This window comes from Passer montanus, unplaced genomic scaffold (assembly GCF_014805655.1).
Source record: "Passer montanus isolate IOZ18808 unplaced genomic scaffold, ASM1480565v1 scaffold5, whole genome shotgun sequence".
Lineage (NCBI taxonomy): Eukaryota > Metazoa > Chordata > Aves > Passeriformes > Passeridae > Passer > Passer montanus.
The window spans coordinates 10345509-10363308 of record NW_024369929.1 but is presented as its reverse complement, the minus strand read 5'-3'; the positions used below and the strand labels follow the sequence as shown (position 1 = coordinate 10363308).

Below are 17800 nucleotides of genomic sequence, written 5' to 3'. Positions count from 1 at the left end.
TATATATATATATATATATATAATATGTAATGTGAATTTGAATCTGTATTTCACCACCCGAACAACATATATATATATATATATATAAAACATGTAATGTGAATTTGAATCTGTATTGTTCCCCTGCGGGCCCTGGGCTGTCCCTGCTGTGCTCCAGGGAGGCTCGGCGGGAGGATGCCGTGTCCGCAGGACCCTCCGGGCGGGGGTCGGGCTCAGCCCCGGGACCCCGCTCAGGGCCGCGCCGTGCCCGAGGAGCGCGGCCGCCATCGCCGCACCGGTGACGTCACACCGCACGCTGAGTGACGTCACCGCCACGCGCGCCCAGACGGCTTTAAATTTTAAACAGATGGCGGCGCCCAATCGGCTCCGTCTGCGCGCTGGCCGCGCCCCCCTCCGTCACTGCCCCGCGCCAATGGTATGGCAGCGCCCTTCGCGCGGCTGGCCAATCAGCAGCGAGCACCCCTCTCGCCGCCGCACCGCTCCGCCCTCCCGCTCCCCGTTCTCCGCCAATGGGAGAGGGAGGCGCTTCGAGGAGGAGCTGGCGGAGCGGCTGGCGGCCCCCGCCGCGCTGCCCGGCCCCGCGCCCCGCGCCGCCCTCACGCACAGCGGGCTCAAGGAGACGCTGCTCGACTTCCAGTGGGACCGCCCGGAGATCGCGTCCCCCGCCAAGCCGCCCCGCCGGAGCCGCAGGACGGGGCCGGCCCCCCGGGAGCCGCCCGAGGGGCCGCCCGAGGGCTTCGTGAACGCCGTGTTCCTGTTCTCGCCCTGCCCGCACTCGCGCAGGGAGCTCCGGCAGTTCGTGTCGGGGAGCGACGCCCCCTCCCCTGGAGAGCCGCCCTCGGCGCAGGAGCTGGCGGAGAAACTCCTGCCCAAGAGCGTGCAGGAGCTGCTTGTGGAACAGAAAATCAGCCTGTTCTGGGTGGACACTGCCGACTGGGCTCAGGTAACGGGTTACAGCGCACAGCTGCCACGCTGCTTTCTGGCACGAGTAATCTTTGCGTGGTAGGGAAGCACGCCAAGGTTCACTCACTGCCACACAATCTTCAGCGAGGCACTGAAATCTGGGGTGGAAGCATCCACATGGAGACCGAGATACATGTGCAGTGGAGTAGTTGTACGGTGTTTATTGATGGGGTGTCTTGTGCTGTGAATTAGAAGGGCGTTAGAGTTGTTCAGAATTGCAGATAAGCAGCCTGATAGTTCAGGTGTGTAGATACCAGATTTTAAAAAAATCGGCTTGAAAATATTGCTAGCTTTTAACTCACTGAGAACATATTTACTTTGTTAGGTTCCTATGAAGGCTGATAAAGTCCATAAAAACACTCAGAAAGCACCATGTTTAGATGCTGTGGGTATGTTTCATGTGCCAGCTTTTCTGAAAAAGTGCAATCTTTGTTTGCTTGGATGACATCTCTCTCACTGCCAACCTTAACCTGAGACCTCTCTGTTACTTTATTTCAGCTGATCGAGTGCCCGGATCATGGTGGCTACTGGACAATGTTTGAAGTGATCTGTCAGATGGGAGGCACCATTTTGCCAGCTGAAACTTTGGTGCACTGTTTGAGTCCCCCCAGGGCAGATGCTGCTCCTGGCTTCCTTGGAGACTCCGGGTTCCCAGAGCCACAGGCTGTGCCTTGGGCCACGCTCCTGCCCCTGGATGGGACTTTGAACTGTTTGTTCTCCAGGCCTTCCCTGTATCGAGCAGTGTTTCCTCAGCAAGAAGGAACATTGTTTCTCAGCATGCCTGGTAATAAAAAAGAAAAATATTGATGTGCATGGTGGTAACTGATCTCTCATGCAGGACCCTTGATGAGCTTCCTTTGTGGATAACGTGTGTAGAACTAATTTCACATATTTAAGAGCCTAGGTGTTTTTCTTTTAAAGTTCTGCTTGTGCTCTACTTCTGACATGAGGACTCTGAGCCCATGTTTCTGTTTTAGCCTGTTCAGTTTGTCATGCTCCTAGATGTTTGGATGAGGAGCTCTTTGCTGGTCCCACCTTGTAGAGGTGTACTCCCTTTTCTCATACAATCATTTGATTTAGCTAAAATAAGAACACAGATTAAAAACCCCTTCCAAAGAAAACAGATCTGCTGGAAAGCAGCATGCAGGATCTTTCTTTAGTGGTGCTTCCATGCACTCAGCTCCTTGGGAGCATGGGGAGGAAATCAGTTCTGCAACACACTGTAGAGTATATTCCCTGTTTAATCTTGGAACTCACTTTTTGACATTGAAGTCTCTTCACCTTGATGGAAAAAGGTTATTTTCAGTCTTTTTCTTTATCCTATCCGTGCACAGGAGGGAAAAAGCAGGAAAGCTGTGCCGTGACCCTGGAACCTCTTGCCATGAGCCAAAGCCAGCTGCATTGCCCAGTCAGCATTGTTGTGAAAGGAAGCTTGGCAGGTTGGAGCTTGGCACAGGCTGGCCACTTCCTCACAGAGAGCTGGATACTGCAGAGCTCACAGGCTGAGCAGGGAGAAGGTAGCAGGTCTCTGTTTCATCAGCTGTTGAGGAGCCTGCTGGCTGAAGGACTGCATGTGGTAAATCTTCCTCTTTGCCTTAAACTGTACCTGCTCTGACATGAACTGTGACAGAAGGGGTGGCAGTATCACGTTGTGAAGACAGTAATAGACACTGCACTGCAAATTGCTCATTTGAAGCTAGATTCAGAACATTTTTTTAAAATCATGTAACTCTATAACCTGCTTGTAAACTATCTGTGCTCCTTAGGTCTCTATTTCTAGATAATGTAATCTCTTTTTCCCTTTTTTTTCTCCTTTTTAAATGCAGATTGCTGAAGTGTCTCTGTCTAAGACTTCGTGCCCCTGCACTGCTGTTCTGTCACCTCTTTCTGGGGATGCTGCAGTTCTGACTGTGCTTGGTCCTGAGAAGACTGCTGAAATTCAGGGATGCAGCCTTGAAGGAGCTGTAGTGGAAGACTCTTCCCAAGACTCTGCTACTCACCTGCCAGAGATTGTGAATAGTGTTTTGAGTAAAATTGACATGTCAGTGGAAGATTCTCTGGCCAGTCTGGGTAGGTGTCAGGAAATGCAAAACTTGCCATCTTTTGATCATCTCCAGATGTGCAGTAGGAAAAAACGTAAAGTTAATGATTTTGTCCTTGAGGAGTCTCATTCTGGGACTTGTTCATTGTGTCATCTGTAGCTAAGGCCTTGTGATGTGATGCAGAAAGAAATCTGCATGGGTGTACCTTTCTGTTTTATTATTAAGTGTTAGTTTCTCTTAGCTTGCAGATAAAGCACAGCCACATGTGCCTGAGGACATGCTGTTAGAAGGAGGCTTCCCAAAATGTGTCACTTGGGCCATCCCTGGCCAGTAATGCCTTTGGGTGGGACTGCAGCAAGGAGGCTGCTTTTACATGAGTGTTTTGTGTTAATCTTTTCTTCTGATGTATTGGCTATGAAATTGTCTCCCCAGGATCAAAGGTTTGTGAACCTCTGTCTTGGAGCTTCTGTGGAGGCTGGGACCTTCTGCCACTTAGTTCAGCTTTTCTCATTTTTGGCTGTGTGTGTGTCTGCACAGGTGAAGAAGCTCCAGTGCCAGAGTGGGTCCAACGGGAGCTGTCCCACACAGGGGGCTGGCATCCTTCAGTGCTGGAAGGGTGGTATCCTGCCTCCAATGCTTGTGGAGCAAGCTCAGATCTGATGGAGTCATTCAGGTATTTTTCTGAATGTCTTGAGCAATAATCAAGGATTTCTGCTTCCTGTTAAGGGAGTATGGCTGTAGCATTGCTTAGAGTTCTAGAATTCTATTGCTTTTATTTCTGTACTCAGTTTACTGGTGGTTTATCTCATGGTGGGGTAGATAGAGAAAAGAAACTGGGAACGGGATGGTTGAGTATCAGTTTGCATGAATTAAAATCTTGGTACTTTCAGGAGTTATAAAGGTCACTTAAAATGACCTTAAGCTACTTAGGAAATGACAAATTTTAGCTTAATGGGATGGTAAGATCCCAGTGCAAGATACTGAAAATGTGGTTGTCTTCTCACAGTTGGTGTTTATTTGGAATGAATAAGCTTGCTTTCTTCAAAGAGCTTGCTGAGTGAAACAAAAGAGCCTAATGCAGGGTAGTTTAGAAAGCACAAAGCTGCTCATTTAGTGTTGTGGTACAGGTCAGTGCCATAGCCATTGCACATCAATGCAATGCTTGTTTCCAGCATTTTCAGAGGGTTTGGGTTTTCTGCATCTACTGAGTGCGTTGGGGAGCAGGTGCTGGAAGAGTTACTGTTGTGTGCTGCTTGCATTATATTGCTGCCTCCTCCCACCTTTTTTTGATAAGTGTATTGTTCTTTCATGCAGGCTCCTGCAGGTTCCTTGTGCTAACAGGAAGGATGGTGCAGACCAGTCTGATGTGGAGCTCTCAGAAAGTCTGTCTGAGCTGTACCAGAGAAAATTCAGTGAAACCTCTGCTGCAGCTGGAGCAGGAAATAATAAAAAAAGACGTATGTATAGTTTGGGATTAGTTGTGCATCTTGTCAGTAAAAGATGATGTATGAATTCCAGAGATTTGTACTCTTAAGTAGTACCATGCTTTAGATATTTTTTTATTAGGGACAGTCTCATTTCCTTATTAGTGTTAGGTTAGTCCTGTAGTAGAACCCAAATTATTGTGATTCAGGGCTGTGCAGTGAGTGACAAAGCTGTTAAAAGCAGTGTGCAGAGCTCTGCAGTTTAGTTGTTGAAGCAGGGACTGCTCCAACTACTAGTAAATATTGCAACTTCTCAATTTGGTTCTAATTAGCAAAATAAACCACTTCTCTTCTAGAAGAGTTTAAGCATTGCATTTCTCTACACTAACTACAGTTGACTTTACCTTAGCCTCATGTATCTGCAAGTCCTGCTGTCAGCTGTTTCTATTTCTGTGACATAAGATTGCTGCCTATATATAACTTCTGATTAACCTGTGTAAGTTCTTATGCAGAGCAATGTGCACCTGACTTTTTATTTGGAGCAGTAGCTGCCTATTACCCTGCCTATATGTTGATTTCATGAAGAAATACCAACCTTTTGGGCCATGTTTTCCTCTAGGAGGTTACTAAGGTCACAGCAATATGGAATTTAGTGTTGTTTTCTTCCTTGCCCCAGTGTGCCTGATGGTAGAACTCTCTTGTGGCATTGCAGGTGGGGTTCCCCGAACTCCAGTCAGGCAGAAGATGAAGACCATGCCCAGATCCCTGCAGATGCTCAATGTAGCAAGACTGAATGTAAAAGCTCAGAAGTTTCAACCTGATGCTGTGCCACCAGCAGTGAATGAGAAGGTTCCACAGAAGCTTTCAGCAAAAAGATTGGATGAAAAGGTGGAAGGAAAGGCAAAAGCACTTAAAATATCAATTGGTGTGTGTTAAGTCCTGTTATCTTTCTGTCTTCATACATTCCATAAGAACTCTTGGTATCCTGATATAGCAATCATAGAGGATTTTTATGGAAGGGAGAGCAAAGGATAATAATGGAGTATTCAGTATCTAGGAGCAAATCAGTATTTGAGTTTCTGTATCTTCAGGCAGAGAGTAGACATTTTCCCCACACTTCTGACATTTAGTTTCTGATTCTTTACAAACTAATGTTACAGCTGCTTCTGGGGTTAGTTTCTTGCCTTATATCCATCTGAAAAAAGCAATAGGGATTTCCCTTTTAAATTGTTTTAACCAAAAGAAATAGAGGGAAGCACTCATCAAGGTATAACTGGAAATGTAATCCTATTTATTAATTAGGCAGAAATAAAGGGTATTTCTTGACTGCTTCAGTAGCCTGAAAGTTTGCTGATCTTAAGCAAACTTTGTTGATTATAGGACTGATTTAGCTTATAATATGTCATGGGCCTGGACCTGGGACAGCCTCTGTTAGCATGCTGTGGTCTGGATGCATCATTGCTGGAGGAAATATTTATTAATACCTCCTCTGTTCTCTGCTTCAGCTGGGGTGAGTATTTTATCAGGGATGTGTGGTGAACATGCATTTAGTTAATGGAGAGCATTTCCTTGCAGACTTCCAAACAGAGGAGGAGCTGCAGTCCCACCTGACTTCAAGCTACCAGAAGGCTGTTGCTGAGGGAATTCCTTCATCTGTGTGTGCCCAGAATATGATCATGGCCATTAAAAGGTTCTTGAAAATACAAGATGCCAAAGAGAAAGAGGTAGGTGTGAGCATGTGGGCAGGGTTAGAATTTTTGGAATCTGGAAGTTAGAATTTTTACTATTTTGGACTACCTTTCCTTCATGTTCCCTGAGGTTTTATGTGGAGTTGCACCATGGTCACTTCTTCTGTCTGTGAGGGCACAATAGTGAAAAACTGGATTGTAAAAAATGTAGGAAAATCTAGTTCAGTTATCAGTTTACAACTTTGCTAAGTGTTGCAAGACGTCTTTTCTTTACATTGACCCCCTTACAAATTCTGTTTTCAAAGACAGTATTTAATAAATATATTCTTGCAAACTGTATTTTAAAGAAGGTGCACCTTTTGTTTTGGTATTACATGACAAATCTAGGCCTGGTTTGTCAGGGAAGAGAAATTGTTCAAGGTATTTCTTACAATCTTTAGCACTATTTATAGGCTTACAATAATCTTAAACCAAAACTGGTAAACCTGTGATTAATTAATAAAAACACTGTGAGAGAGAAATCCAAAGTGGATCCAGAATGAAGAAGGCCTGAAGCTGTGAGCAAGAGACCTCTGTGATTTCTAAATTCTTTTATGTCATAACTGTACTACTGAAAGGAAAAAAGTAATTAATTTCCTTGAAATAAAAGGAAAAAACTGTACTTCTAAAATAATAGGTTGGTGTGGTAACTGGGGGACAAGGGAGGAACCTGCCCTGCAGGTAAGGAACAGTTTTGAAGTTCTTGCTGTCATGTGTCTGCAGGTGGCCTGTGTGGGAAGAGTCAGAAACCATCTCCTGAAGACCAGCAAAATGCTCAGACAACAGCATGGCTCACAGAAGGAGACCAAAGTCAGAGAGTATGAGACCCTGTATTTACCTCAGCTTCTGAAATACTGTGGAGTTGGTTAGCAGTTTTTAATGGTGGCTTTTTTTGTACAACTGAAAAAGTATTTACCTGGGACAAATATTTCAAGGGTAATCTCTAGTTGCAGTAAAACCATTTCATTAAATGCAAAGATACCCGTGCTGTGTGATAAGCACTGCAGCCAATATCTGGAGTGAGGTATCTCCCTTGCCACCCAAATGAAATGCTAACTAAATACTGCTGTCAAAGGAACCACTTCCCTTCCCATTGCTTTTTTGAGCACATCTTTTGCAGTAAATCTGCTGTTTCCAGTAGAAAAAGAGGTGGTGGATAATTGCTTGTTTTCTTAGGTGCCGACTTCAGGTGTTTTTGCGCCTCGAGTTGTGCCTTCAGTGCCCTTCGCTGCAAAGCAACGCTGAGGAAATGGAGCAGCTCTTAGAAGAGGCAAGTGAAGTATCAGCCAGGTTGTGTTTCTGCATGGCACTAGAAAGGTGGACCTGGAACCTGCTTTTCATTTGGTTTTACCCTATAACTTTATATTCCTTACTAAAATATCTGGTGCTGCAGCTGTCACACCTTAATCCATTTTGCCACCTGGCCTTCTCTTCCAGGTGACAGATATGCTGCGCATCTTATGTCTGACTGAAGACCCAGCCTATCTTACAAAGTTTCTAGAGGAAATATTAGAAGTGTAAGTTATTTGGCGTGACTTATGTATTGCTGGGGACTATGGTTTGGGTCAGATGTTGTCAGTGAGTAGGGAGCAGTCAACAGCTTTGATTTACTGCATCTTTGTAATTCTCAGAAATTTAGATGTACTCTCTTTATTATGCTTATATTTTGGTTAATGAAAAAGTAGTTGATAAGCAAGTAAACTAATTAAAAAAACACTTGATATTCGGTTTGTTGTTTTTAAGGGGACAAGTAAGAACAAGGGTTTAGTTCACATCTTGGGTTTGAAATACCAAAGTTTTGAGGAGGGGTGTATTTCATGTGTGTTCTCTCTGGTGCTCCAGGTATATGAATTCTATACCGAAGACCCTTGGAGATATTTATTATGGCCTGGGTACACAAATTCCTCCGAAGCTGGCATCTGTTCTGCCTTCAGACTTCTTCAGTGATGACTCCATGACTCTGGATAGCAAATCTCCAGGCCTTCCTCCCTCTTTATCCTCTATCTTAACTCCCAGCGCTGTTTGCACTGAGAGCGATCAGCTGGAGGAGCTGCGCACCAGATCTGCCAAAAAGAGAAGGTAGTAATTCCAAAGAGGAGGCAGCTTTTTGTTGACTATAAGAAACACAGTCTCGATTCTGTATTTGTATCTTATGCAGAAGTAGATTTCAGGAGCATCTTCCATGAGAGGAAAAGCATGCTGTGCTGTGCAGTAGCTGACCTATATTGTTAAAGTGACTTACTAGAGAACTCTGTGTTGGGAGTTCTGTGTTCATATTAGCAAATTGTGAATGAATTTCAATACCAACCTTAGGAATAGCTTTTTATATTGCAAATCATATCCCAGTGTTGTAGTAAGTGAGGTATCAACGTAGTTTGTAATTTGAATTTAGGTAAACACTTCTATCTCTCGAGTCACACCTAAGTTTAATTATCAGTAGGTTGATAACTGTGCTTTTAATCTTATTTTTACTTAATTTTTGTGTGTTTTCTGAAGGAATAATGTGTTAGCCAGACACAGGAGCATGACAGAAGCACCACAGAACTTGCGTCAAATTGAGATTCCCAGGGTAGCCAAGAACCCCATCAAAAAGGTAAAATTCTTCCAGAAGGATTGTCTGAGTTGTGATGCTTGACTGCAAAAACTCTTGCTCTGTATTCCCTTAGTAAGTGTGCCCTGTATCAGCTGTACAGAGATCAAATTGTTTTGAAGGAAAAATTGAAATAAAGTGTGGTTCAGAGCTCATAGTTAATGTTCATATTGAACATAACATTGCACTGCTGCTGAGGCTGATTTCTCATTTGTTTCAGGAGAACTCGCATTCTTACCTTGCCACTGAGAAGTCCCAGCAGATGCCTTTGTTGCAGAAAGAGGCAGTGCAAGGTATATTGACTTCTGGCTTGTTCATGGAAAGGTGCATCTTCAGCACATGTTGTCCCTGTAAATTTTACTGAGCCATGGTGAAATTATGCTGAGACATGCTGGAAATGTGAAGGAAGTTTTGCTGAGTTGTGCAAAAACTTTGAGGGGAAAGAAATATGTGGTATTCTGTGTACTCATACACAGAAAACTTAAATTTCGTGTCCTCAAAAGAAAACCTTGACTCTTGAAATTATTTCCAACTTCTCTATCCTGAAAAGAGAATGGGGACAAGATTGAATTATATCTGAAAATAGGATGTCCCCACAAATACTTCATAAAAATAAATCTCACATGTTCTCTGAACCAGGATGTGCTTTGGTTGAGATTTTGTAGTGCACCTAATGTTCCACATGGGACACTGACTGCTTTTTCTGCTGTGGAATCTGCTTGTAGCTTATTGCTGGAATAATGCAAATAATAACAAATTCAGAAGAGAAGGCTGGAATGGATTTAGAGGAGTTCCTGCTACTGGAACATGTCTAAACATGTTCCAGTAGCAGGAAAAACAACTTTTCAAAGCTTTTTAGCCTCTAAAAAGTTGTCTTTCCATGCTGGTATATTGTTCTCTCCCTAATCACCTGACAAAATTACCTTTGTATTTTTTTCCTTTCTTTTTTTCTTCTCTTTTCCTTGTAATCTGATATTTTATTGCTTTTCTTGTCTCACAGAGGTTACAAAAGTAAGGAGGAATCTCTTCAATGAAGAGATACTTTCACCATCAAAAAGGTCGCTGAAAAAGATGCTTAGAAGCCAGTCAGTATCTGCAGTGGAAGGCCTAAAATACAAATGCACCAGTGAGGGCAACAAAGGTAGGATATGACTTGCACATGTAGGATTGGAAGAACTTTTGCTAAAATTCCTATTTTTGCATTCTCAATTCTATGAAACAATTATGATCTGCTTTTAATGAAGGATAAAAGGAGGTCATTGCTGTGGTGTTTGGAGGGTGAATAATGATGATACTGAAACTGAAGCCTGTTTATACTGAACTTTTTACATCTTGTAAAGAAAGTTTAAAAATGCTTGGTTAAAAAAAGGATCTGTGAAATAAAGATGAATAATGAAAGTTATCTCAGCAGGTTAACTATGTCTGGCATGATACAATATTGAGGGAGTGGGAGGGAGGTGTAGACACTGGACTGAAATAATGATAGCTTGTGAGTGCTGGGAGACAGCACAGTGGTTCTATATTGACTTAAGAATGACTATTGTCATTCTTCAGCTGAAGCCTGTACAAAACTGTATTTATTTATTTGTTCCAAGTGCTTTATGATGGTGTGATGTTACAGCTCTTGCATGGTTTGTAGATCATCGCAAGTTATTGACCAAGAGGGTTGCAGAAACACCACTACACAAGCAGGTGTCCAGGAGACTCCTACACAAGCAGATCAAAGGCCGGTGAGTTCTTTCTGGATTTCTTCAGTAACTATTAGCTGCCTAATTATTGGATGCCTAATTAGTGGCTATGAGCAGAATTACCAGCTATCGTTGCAGTCAAAGATGATCTTCCCTTAAGGCAGTAAAAGAACCAGTGGAGGTTAAATGCCAATGCTTAAGTGGGGGGAAATACTGCTTGCTTCATCATGGCTTTAATTCCTGCAGCTAATGTCTGTTTAGGTTGTTACTGATTCAAGGGCTTATGGAGAAAAGGCTCCTGCTGTATTTTGTGGGCTCCAGGCTGAACTGCAGCATTTTCTTTCATGTAGAACTGTTACCTGCACATCTAGGGAGCTACCCATACTTAATTACATGTCAGTAGGAGGCAAAGTGCTAACTAGTTGCTCACTTAGAGTAGCCCACAAAGCAATATATTGGTGTAGAATAGAGCACTGCTTTTCAGTCTTTGTGGCAAGTTCTGTTCCTGTAAATGTGCTCAGTATGCTAAGCCCAAAATGTCTGTTGTTTGTCAAGGTCTTCTGATCCAGGTTGTGACACTGGTGTTGTAGAAGAATCTCCAGAGAAGGCCATACATGGTAAGCACTGATCTTTCATTAAAGGTGTTTTGGCTGTCTCGTAGCTTGTAGGATGAGTGTGCTTTGATTTGGCTAATTCATTAGAAGCCAGTCCAAAAGTGTTGTACTGTTGTGTTCTGACAGAACCACTTGCTGTTCACTGCTTTAACAGCTCTGTACAGTTTAAGTTAAGAAAGAGAGGTAAGTCTTTTAAATGAAAAAACATGAAGGACTTGAAGGGTGAACAAGATTCTGAGCTGCTATAATTACTGTCAAACCAGCACATGCTTATTTTTAATGTAACTTCACTGTGTTGTGCTGTGACCCTGCTCTGATTTCTGCTGTAACAGCCACCTGGCTCTGCGGAGTGTCTCTTATGTTGGCTACTGCTGGTCTTTATCCCCAGAAGGGAAGAAAAAACCAGCATGTCTGGGCAAGCCAGAAAATGAAATTGCTAGCAAAAAGAGACAAGAGCATTAACCCGTCTTTTAACTTGGATGTAACTTGTATTGAACATGGTTTCTCTAGCATTCCTTTCCATATAATTGCTAAACAAGAATGAGACTAACCGTGATTTAGAGGAGGAGCATGATACTTTAGGACATTTGTATGCATAAATATTTCAAAGTCCTCAAGATATCAGAACCTTTGCTTCACCTGCTTGCTTTCCTGGGTGAGACAGACTGTAGAAAAGTTTCTTCTGAGAGTATGTTCCTTGCAGTTGTGAACTGTTCCTGATGATGTGCCATTGCTGAGGGGGAAAGAAGGCTCAGTCTCCAATGTCCTTGCCTTTTCAGAAGCAGGTTTGAGAAGAAGCCCACGCATCAAACAGCTGTCTTTGAATAGGACCTGCTCTGGTGTTTTCTATTCCACTACACAGCCCAGCTCAAAAAATTCACAGCACCTCCACCAGTTACAAGAAAAGGAGAGCTGTAAACTGCAGGATGTAGAAGGTACTGAGTGGGATTTGGGCAGACTTGATACTGCTGATCTGAAAAGCTGGCATGGATAGCTCTGAGTTTGATTTGATTTGGCTCTAGAAGAGACTGTAAGAAGCTAAGAGCTGTCATGTAATATCTTCCATAGACAGAAATTCATCCTCAGTAATTATTTTTTAATTGGTAATCTGAATTTTGAGGATGGTAAGGCAGCTATTTCTATGATGAATTCATTGCCAACTTAACAAACCAGTCAGGCCCATCTAACAGAATACCACTGATTGTCAGTCTGCATTCCTTAAAAGCAGTGAAATCCTTGTAAAATATGGGACAGAAATCCTATAGCTTACTCTGTGGCAGCATAAAGCAATGACTGATGGGATCTTCTTTGCAGGCTTTCTGAGTAGGATTATCAGCTAAAAATGGTGACACTTAGTTCTTTATATTCTACTTATTAGAATCCTTAGTCATGAACCAGAACTATCTAAAGCTACAAGCTATAAATAGAATAAGAGGCCGAGGTATTTTATACCTTTTTTTACCATTGGAGCACTCTTTCTAAAGATGGGTATTAATTGCATAATGGGAAATAACAATAATTCTGGTGAAGCTTTTAACTCTTGTTTAGAGAAGAATATGCCAGGGATATGAGCTTTTTACACTACTTTTCTACCCATCTGACGTGACTCAGACAATTGTGGCACGTTACTTTGTGTTAGTTAAATTGTACTGTTCCATTTTATAGGCCTTAACCAGCATTCAGAGACACCCCCCATCCGGAGTCCCAAGAGGTTTTTCTTTGGTGCAGTCATTGACATGTGTAGTCCTGCAGGGAAGCAGTCACCTGGAAGGAGGAGAACGAGAAAAGATTCCTTACACTTAGAAGAGCTCACCTCATGTAAGGTAGAAACAGTTATCTACCTCCCTTTCTGTTTCTTCCCATCCCTGTTTTATCCTCCATTCAACAGCATCTTAAATTTAGTGTTCATTAAGTCTCATCCAATGGGTTTTTTGTGTTTCAAGTCTTGGGGAAGTAAATATGAAGGTGGATAAATAATATTCCTGGAGTAGAACAAGCATGATTCTTTAATATATTATTTTTCCCCTGCAGACTCCTAGAAAAACACCTCGTAAATGTGCCCAGAAGCCACTGAATTCTGCCAGTAAGCTCCCAAGGAGATCGCCTCGCACTGTCCACAGGACGCCACAGAAGCTGGAGAAGACACCTGGTAAAAGTCCAGCAGCTAAGCAGACTGTAGCTAAATGTTTGGGAAAGTGCTTTTCTCCTCCTACACAAAGGGTCAAGTCTCCATCTGCGCTGACTGGCAGCAAGAGGGTTCCCTCACTGCAAGTAACTGCTGAGGACTGGTGTGCAGCTCTGACAATTGCCCCTCCTTGGCAAACACCAAAACGTGAAGGGTTCACAGCCTCTGTGTTACCTCCAACAGATTCAAATCCAATTGCTGCTTCTCCCCCCTCTGCCACCCAAGAAAGGTGCACAGAACTTCAGACTCCAAGACGTTCCTTGAGATACCTCTCAAAATCAGCATCGCCAGTTAGTGCTCGGAGGCAAATCCTCACAAAGGAAGTTCAGGTGCAGGCAGATCAGTTATCTGAAGCACCTAAAAGGACACCTAGGAAACTTGAAGAGCCAGGTTCAAAGTTATGTACCAGCCCAGTGAGTACAGAAATACCTCAGCTTGCTGTGAGGCCAGAGCCTCTCTGCAGTTCTCCACTCCGTGAACGTTCCACAAACACTGTGACAAGCTGCTCTGTTTCCCACATGGAGTCTGACAGGGAACCTGATGCATCTAAACCATCTTCTCAAAAGACTCCAGGTATTACTGGCACCTCGCTGAGGTCCCTGCTTCACACATCCGAGCAGGCCAAACATGAATCAGGTTCTAGAGGAGAGAACCTTGCATGTGCAGCACTTATAGAAAATGAGGACAGTTGTCATGATAGTGGTGGTAACTGTTCTGTGGAAAGCCTTCAGCTTCATCAGTCCCAGGTTACTGAAAATACTTCGGTATTGGAGAAAAATAAACAGATGGATAGAGTGTCTCAAAAGTCTCCTTCAGGGGAGGACTTGGAAAACCATTTGTCTCCAAAGCCTTTTGCTGGAGGGCAGGAACATGCACAGAATGCTGAGAGAGACCGTGAGCCATCAGTTAAGGGGGAGAACTGCAGTGCAAACACCTGTGAGTCCTTCCTAAGCAATTTGCAAACAGTTAGTGATGACTTGGAAGCAAGAACTGTGCTGGGGGAAGAATATATGGGAGTGAAGGCTCAGAGCCTCAAGAGACGCTCCAGGTCTGCCCTGAATACTTCCCCTCCTGTGCAGAAGTCTCCTCCTGCCTATTCCTTACGCTGCACTCCAGACAGGAGGCAGCGGGAGGCTGCGGCTCGCATGGGAGAGCCTCAGCTTGCAGCCAAGTTCTCCACTCCTGAAAGTCGTGGCAGACTTCCTTCTGCCAGCCCACCGACCTATGAGGTGGAAATTGAAATGCAAGCTTCAGGCCTGCCCAAGCTTCGCATTAAGAAAATTGGTTCTTGCTCGTCCTTGGAAGTTCAACCTGAAGCAAGTGCCAGCAAACCCAGGGGAGGGGAAAGTCCTTTCAGTGATTTTGCTATGACCTGGTGCAGCAAGCACCCAGGAAAACTAGCAGCTGCCTGTGTTTCCCCATCCTGCTGCCGTTCTTTCCATAGTACACCTGGGAAAGGTGCAGGACAAACCTACATATGCCAGTCATACACCCCAACAAGCTGTGCCTCTACTGTCACCTCCCCATTCACATTGGAAGCAGGAGTTCTCCAGACACCTTCTCCAAAGCAGAAGGGGAAGACTACTCCTGATGCCATCAATGACTGGCCTCGGAGGAAGAGAGCAGCAGGCAGCACTGCTAGTGTGAGCTGTGGTCAGGGCGAGAGGAGCGCCGATGATCGGACGCGGGTGTCAGCAGGCAGAGAGAGAGCCATGAGGATCTCAGAACACTGCAGCAGCAAAGTGGCAAATACTCTTGGGGAGTTTGAACTGGAAGGGATTTGCAGGCTCCAGGATCAGGCATCTCCCAGTGACTCTGAACCGAGGGCTGATGAGGACTCTGCCATGGGAACTTTTGGCTTGAAATCTCGGAAGCGGGTCTTTACTTACCTATCACCAGAAAAGGAGAACCCCGGTGCCAAGAGATCATGTCCTGATAGGGGCAGCTTGGATCTCACTGACTTTTCCACAGATGAGGGCAGCAGAAGTAAATCAAGGACAGACTCTGTACTTCCTGAGAAACCAGGAGCGTGTGCCCTCAAAACACTGGAGCAGCACAGTTGTCTAGGGGATGATGATGTCTTCCTTTTGTCAGGTAATTAAATGGCATGAAAGACACTCCACTGAAATTCAGATGTGGTTAAAAATGGGGGTTAGACTAAAACAAGAACACAGTTGTTTCCCATGTAATTATCTGAGGGAGAGTGAGGTGAAAGGGGAGTGACTTGTAGATGACATGGAAGGTAATTATGTGGAGAGGCAGACTGGATATGAGGAGTATTAACGATGGAAGAGAGATCAGAGAAATATGAAAGAGCAGAAAGCTGGAGGAGCTAAAAGGAAAGTTTGAGAACTTGAGGAGAGAGGATCCCTGTTGCATCCAGCTGGTGATTTGTTCAGGTTTGTGTTGATGCCACTGCCTGTTTCTGCCCAGCATTCAGCTCTGAAGCCAATACAAACCACCAATTTTAAGTATAAAGCTTGGATGTTTCAGTGCTTCAGACTGGAGTCTTGGTGGGGTTAGTCCTGTGGATGCTGGTGTTTGTTGCTGCTCCAGTTGTCTCTGCCCATGGTGGTGGGCACCTTGAAAGTGCTACCAGAAATTACTCCCTTGCTAGCAATAATGTATCAGGAGGTGTGTAGGTTTAAGCTGCCTCTCTGCTATTGCTGTGGGTACAGACGATTCAGCTAACCTTGGTGAAACAGGCTGTTCAGCTCTGTAAACGAGGCCTTGGGAATTTCAAATACTTAATCCAGTATTGTTGTAGAAATTACAGGGAACTGTGGCAGGTGTTGTCTGTAGTCATTGTACTAAGCTTTGGTGTGTTTTCTCTTGCAAGGAAAGGTTTGTGTACAGAGGCAGTGTCTTACTCAACATCATCACAGAAAAAAGGCCAGACTTTGAAGCAACATTAATCCATATTCAGGACATGAAATAATAGACTTAAGATGGTCCTGTAAGACACTTTCTGTACCTACAGACCTTGTGTTTGTATTTCTATATCACTGTGGTTGTAACAGTTTTTTTTTCTGGGAGATGTGGATTACCTGTAGTTAAGACAAGTAAAGTGATTTTCTGCTAAACCAGCTAAGAAAATTGAATGTGCTAAGAGCTGGTTCCAGACTGCCATTTACCTTTCTCAAATGCTAAAACACCACTGTGACAAGCTGGAGCTTATTTCAGATACGCTCAAAGTATCACACTGATGTCAGTTTTGTGGTAGCATAAAGGCTGTGTGTGAGACTTAACATTTGAGTTATTGAGTAGTTTTGCTGCAGCATCTCACTGTGCTTCTCCAGGCTCCACTCCACCCCTGAAGAGTGGACTTTCTGCCAGCAGCCTTCGAGCCCTGACCCAGTCTCCACTGCTGTCCCCACCGCCAGCCCGGAGGAGGCGCGTTCAGGGTAAGCACAGGAGAGGGAAGGCTGGGCTCGAGCACACTGCCTGTGCTCTCTGCTTGCCTCCAGCTAATGAGAACAAAGCCATGCTGTGCTGGGGGCTGGGCTTTGGGCAGAAAACCTGTGTCTGCCACTGCTCTGTTCAGTGTCTCGATCTCACATGCTTACAAGAAACTTGGCATGAGCTGGGAAGTTAGGAAGGAGAAGAGAGTAGCTGAAGAATGTAGAGAGTAGCTACATGGAAGTGCAACTCCCAGTTCTTGTTGTCTCCACCTGGTATTTAGCTTCTTGGAATCACCAGTAAATTCTGGTAAACTGTGGCTTTCATATATTTTTTCTCTTTTTGTAGAAGAGGAATCTGATGCTATCCAAATTACTGCCAACCAGGAGCTGTCTCCATTCCACATGATGATGTCCAGGAGGCCTCGCCTTAGCAGGACTTACTCACGGAAAAAGCTGCTCAGCTGAAGTTTGGAGCCAGGCCAGCATGGGAAACTTTGTATTATCCCAGCTGTACAACACACCTTTTAACAAAGACTGGTATTTGGTGCTAAACTGGAGCTGCCTTGTGTTGGTAGGACACTGGATGCAAGCACATGGCAGTAGAAATAAGGACCACTCTAAAAATTTATGGTTTCTTCCATCCATTCAAAGCCTAGCTTGGGCTTTTTGCTAGTGGAACCTTAGAGTGAGTTCTGCAGTGAAGGTTCAGTTCTCCCAGGTTAAGAGGGAGAATTGTCACTTTTCTACAGCTCTTGTAAAATAAACTGATTTGAATTTTCACTGTGTCCTTTAATCCAAAATCTGTCTTTGGCTTGAGGGATGTGGGCTGCAGGAAGGAGGATGCTGGGGGCGAATGGGTACAGAACAAGCTGCGTGCTCCTGCTGTGTCTTGTCCTGATACTAAATGGATCCCTCTGTTAATTGCTTCCAGTTTGCCACAGCTTAGTGGGAAAATAACAAGCAGATTAATTAATTAGCCAAGTGCCAAGAGTACAGAAAAGGGGAAAGATAATTTAACTGGGAACATTGTAGATCATGAATGGTTTGGTGTATCCGCTCCTGGCTACTGCTGGATAAGCAGATGCTGATGGAGTGACTTCATTGTCCTTTTCTGCAAACTTGCAGTAAGCCAGAGAGAATTGGCTGGGGAAATGTCCTTGAGAAGT

General features: G+C 44.2%; 1 protein-coding gene across 1 annotated transcript; it reads left to right on the top strand.

Annotated features, from left to right (window-relative positions):
- Positions 1-528: 528 nt before the first annotated feature.
- On the top strand, positions 529-17488 carry TICRR (TOPBP1 interacting checkpoint and replication regulator). The gene is made up of 22 exons (XM_039723386.1): positions 529-943; positions 1462-1747; positions 2298-2539; positions 2790-3033; positions 3543-3678; positions 4320-4462; positions 5142-5354; positions 6005-6153; positions 6880-6974; positions 7333-7426; positions 7594-7673; positions 7999-8235; positions 8653-8749; positions 8967-9039; positions 9747-9887; positions 10386-10476; positions 10990-11051; positions 11828-11983; positions 12714-12871; positions 13080-15327; positions 16533-16637; positions 16981-17488. Exons 2-22 carry the CDS (start codon positions 1498-1500, stop codon positions 17097-17099), a joined length of 5133 nt encoding a protein of 1710 aa, XP_039579320.1. The 5' UTR covers positions 529-943; positions 1462-1497; the 3' UTR covers positions 17100-17488.
- Positions 17489-17800: the final 312 nt, after the last annotated feature.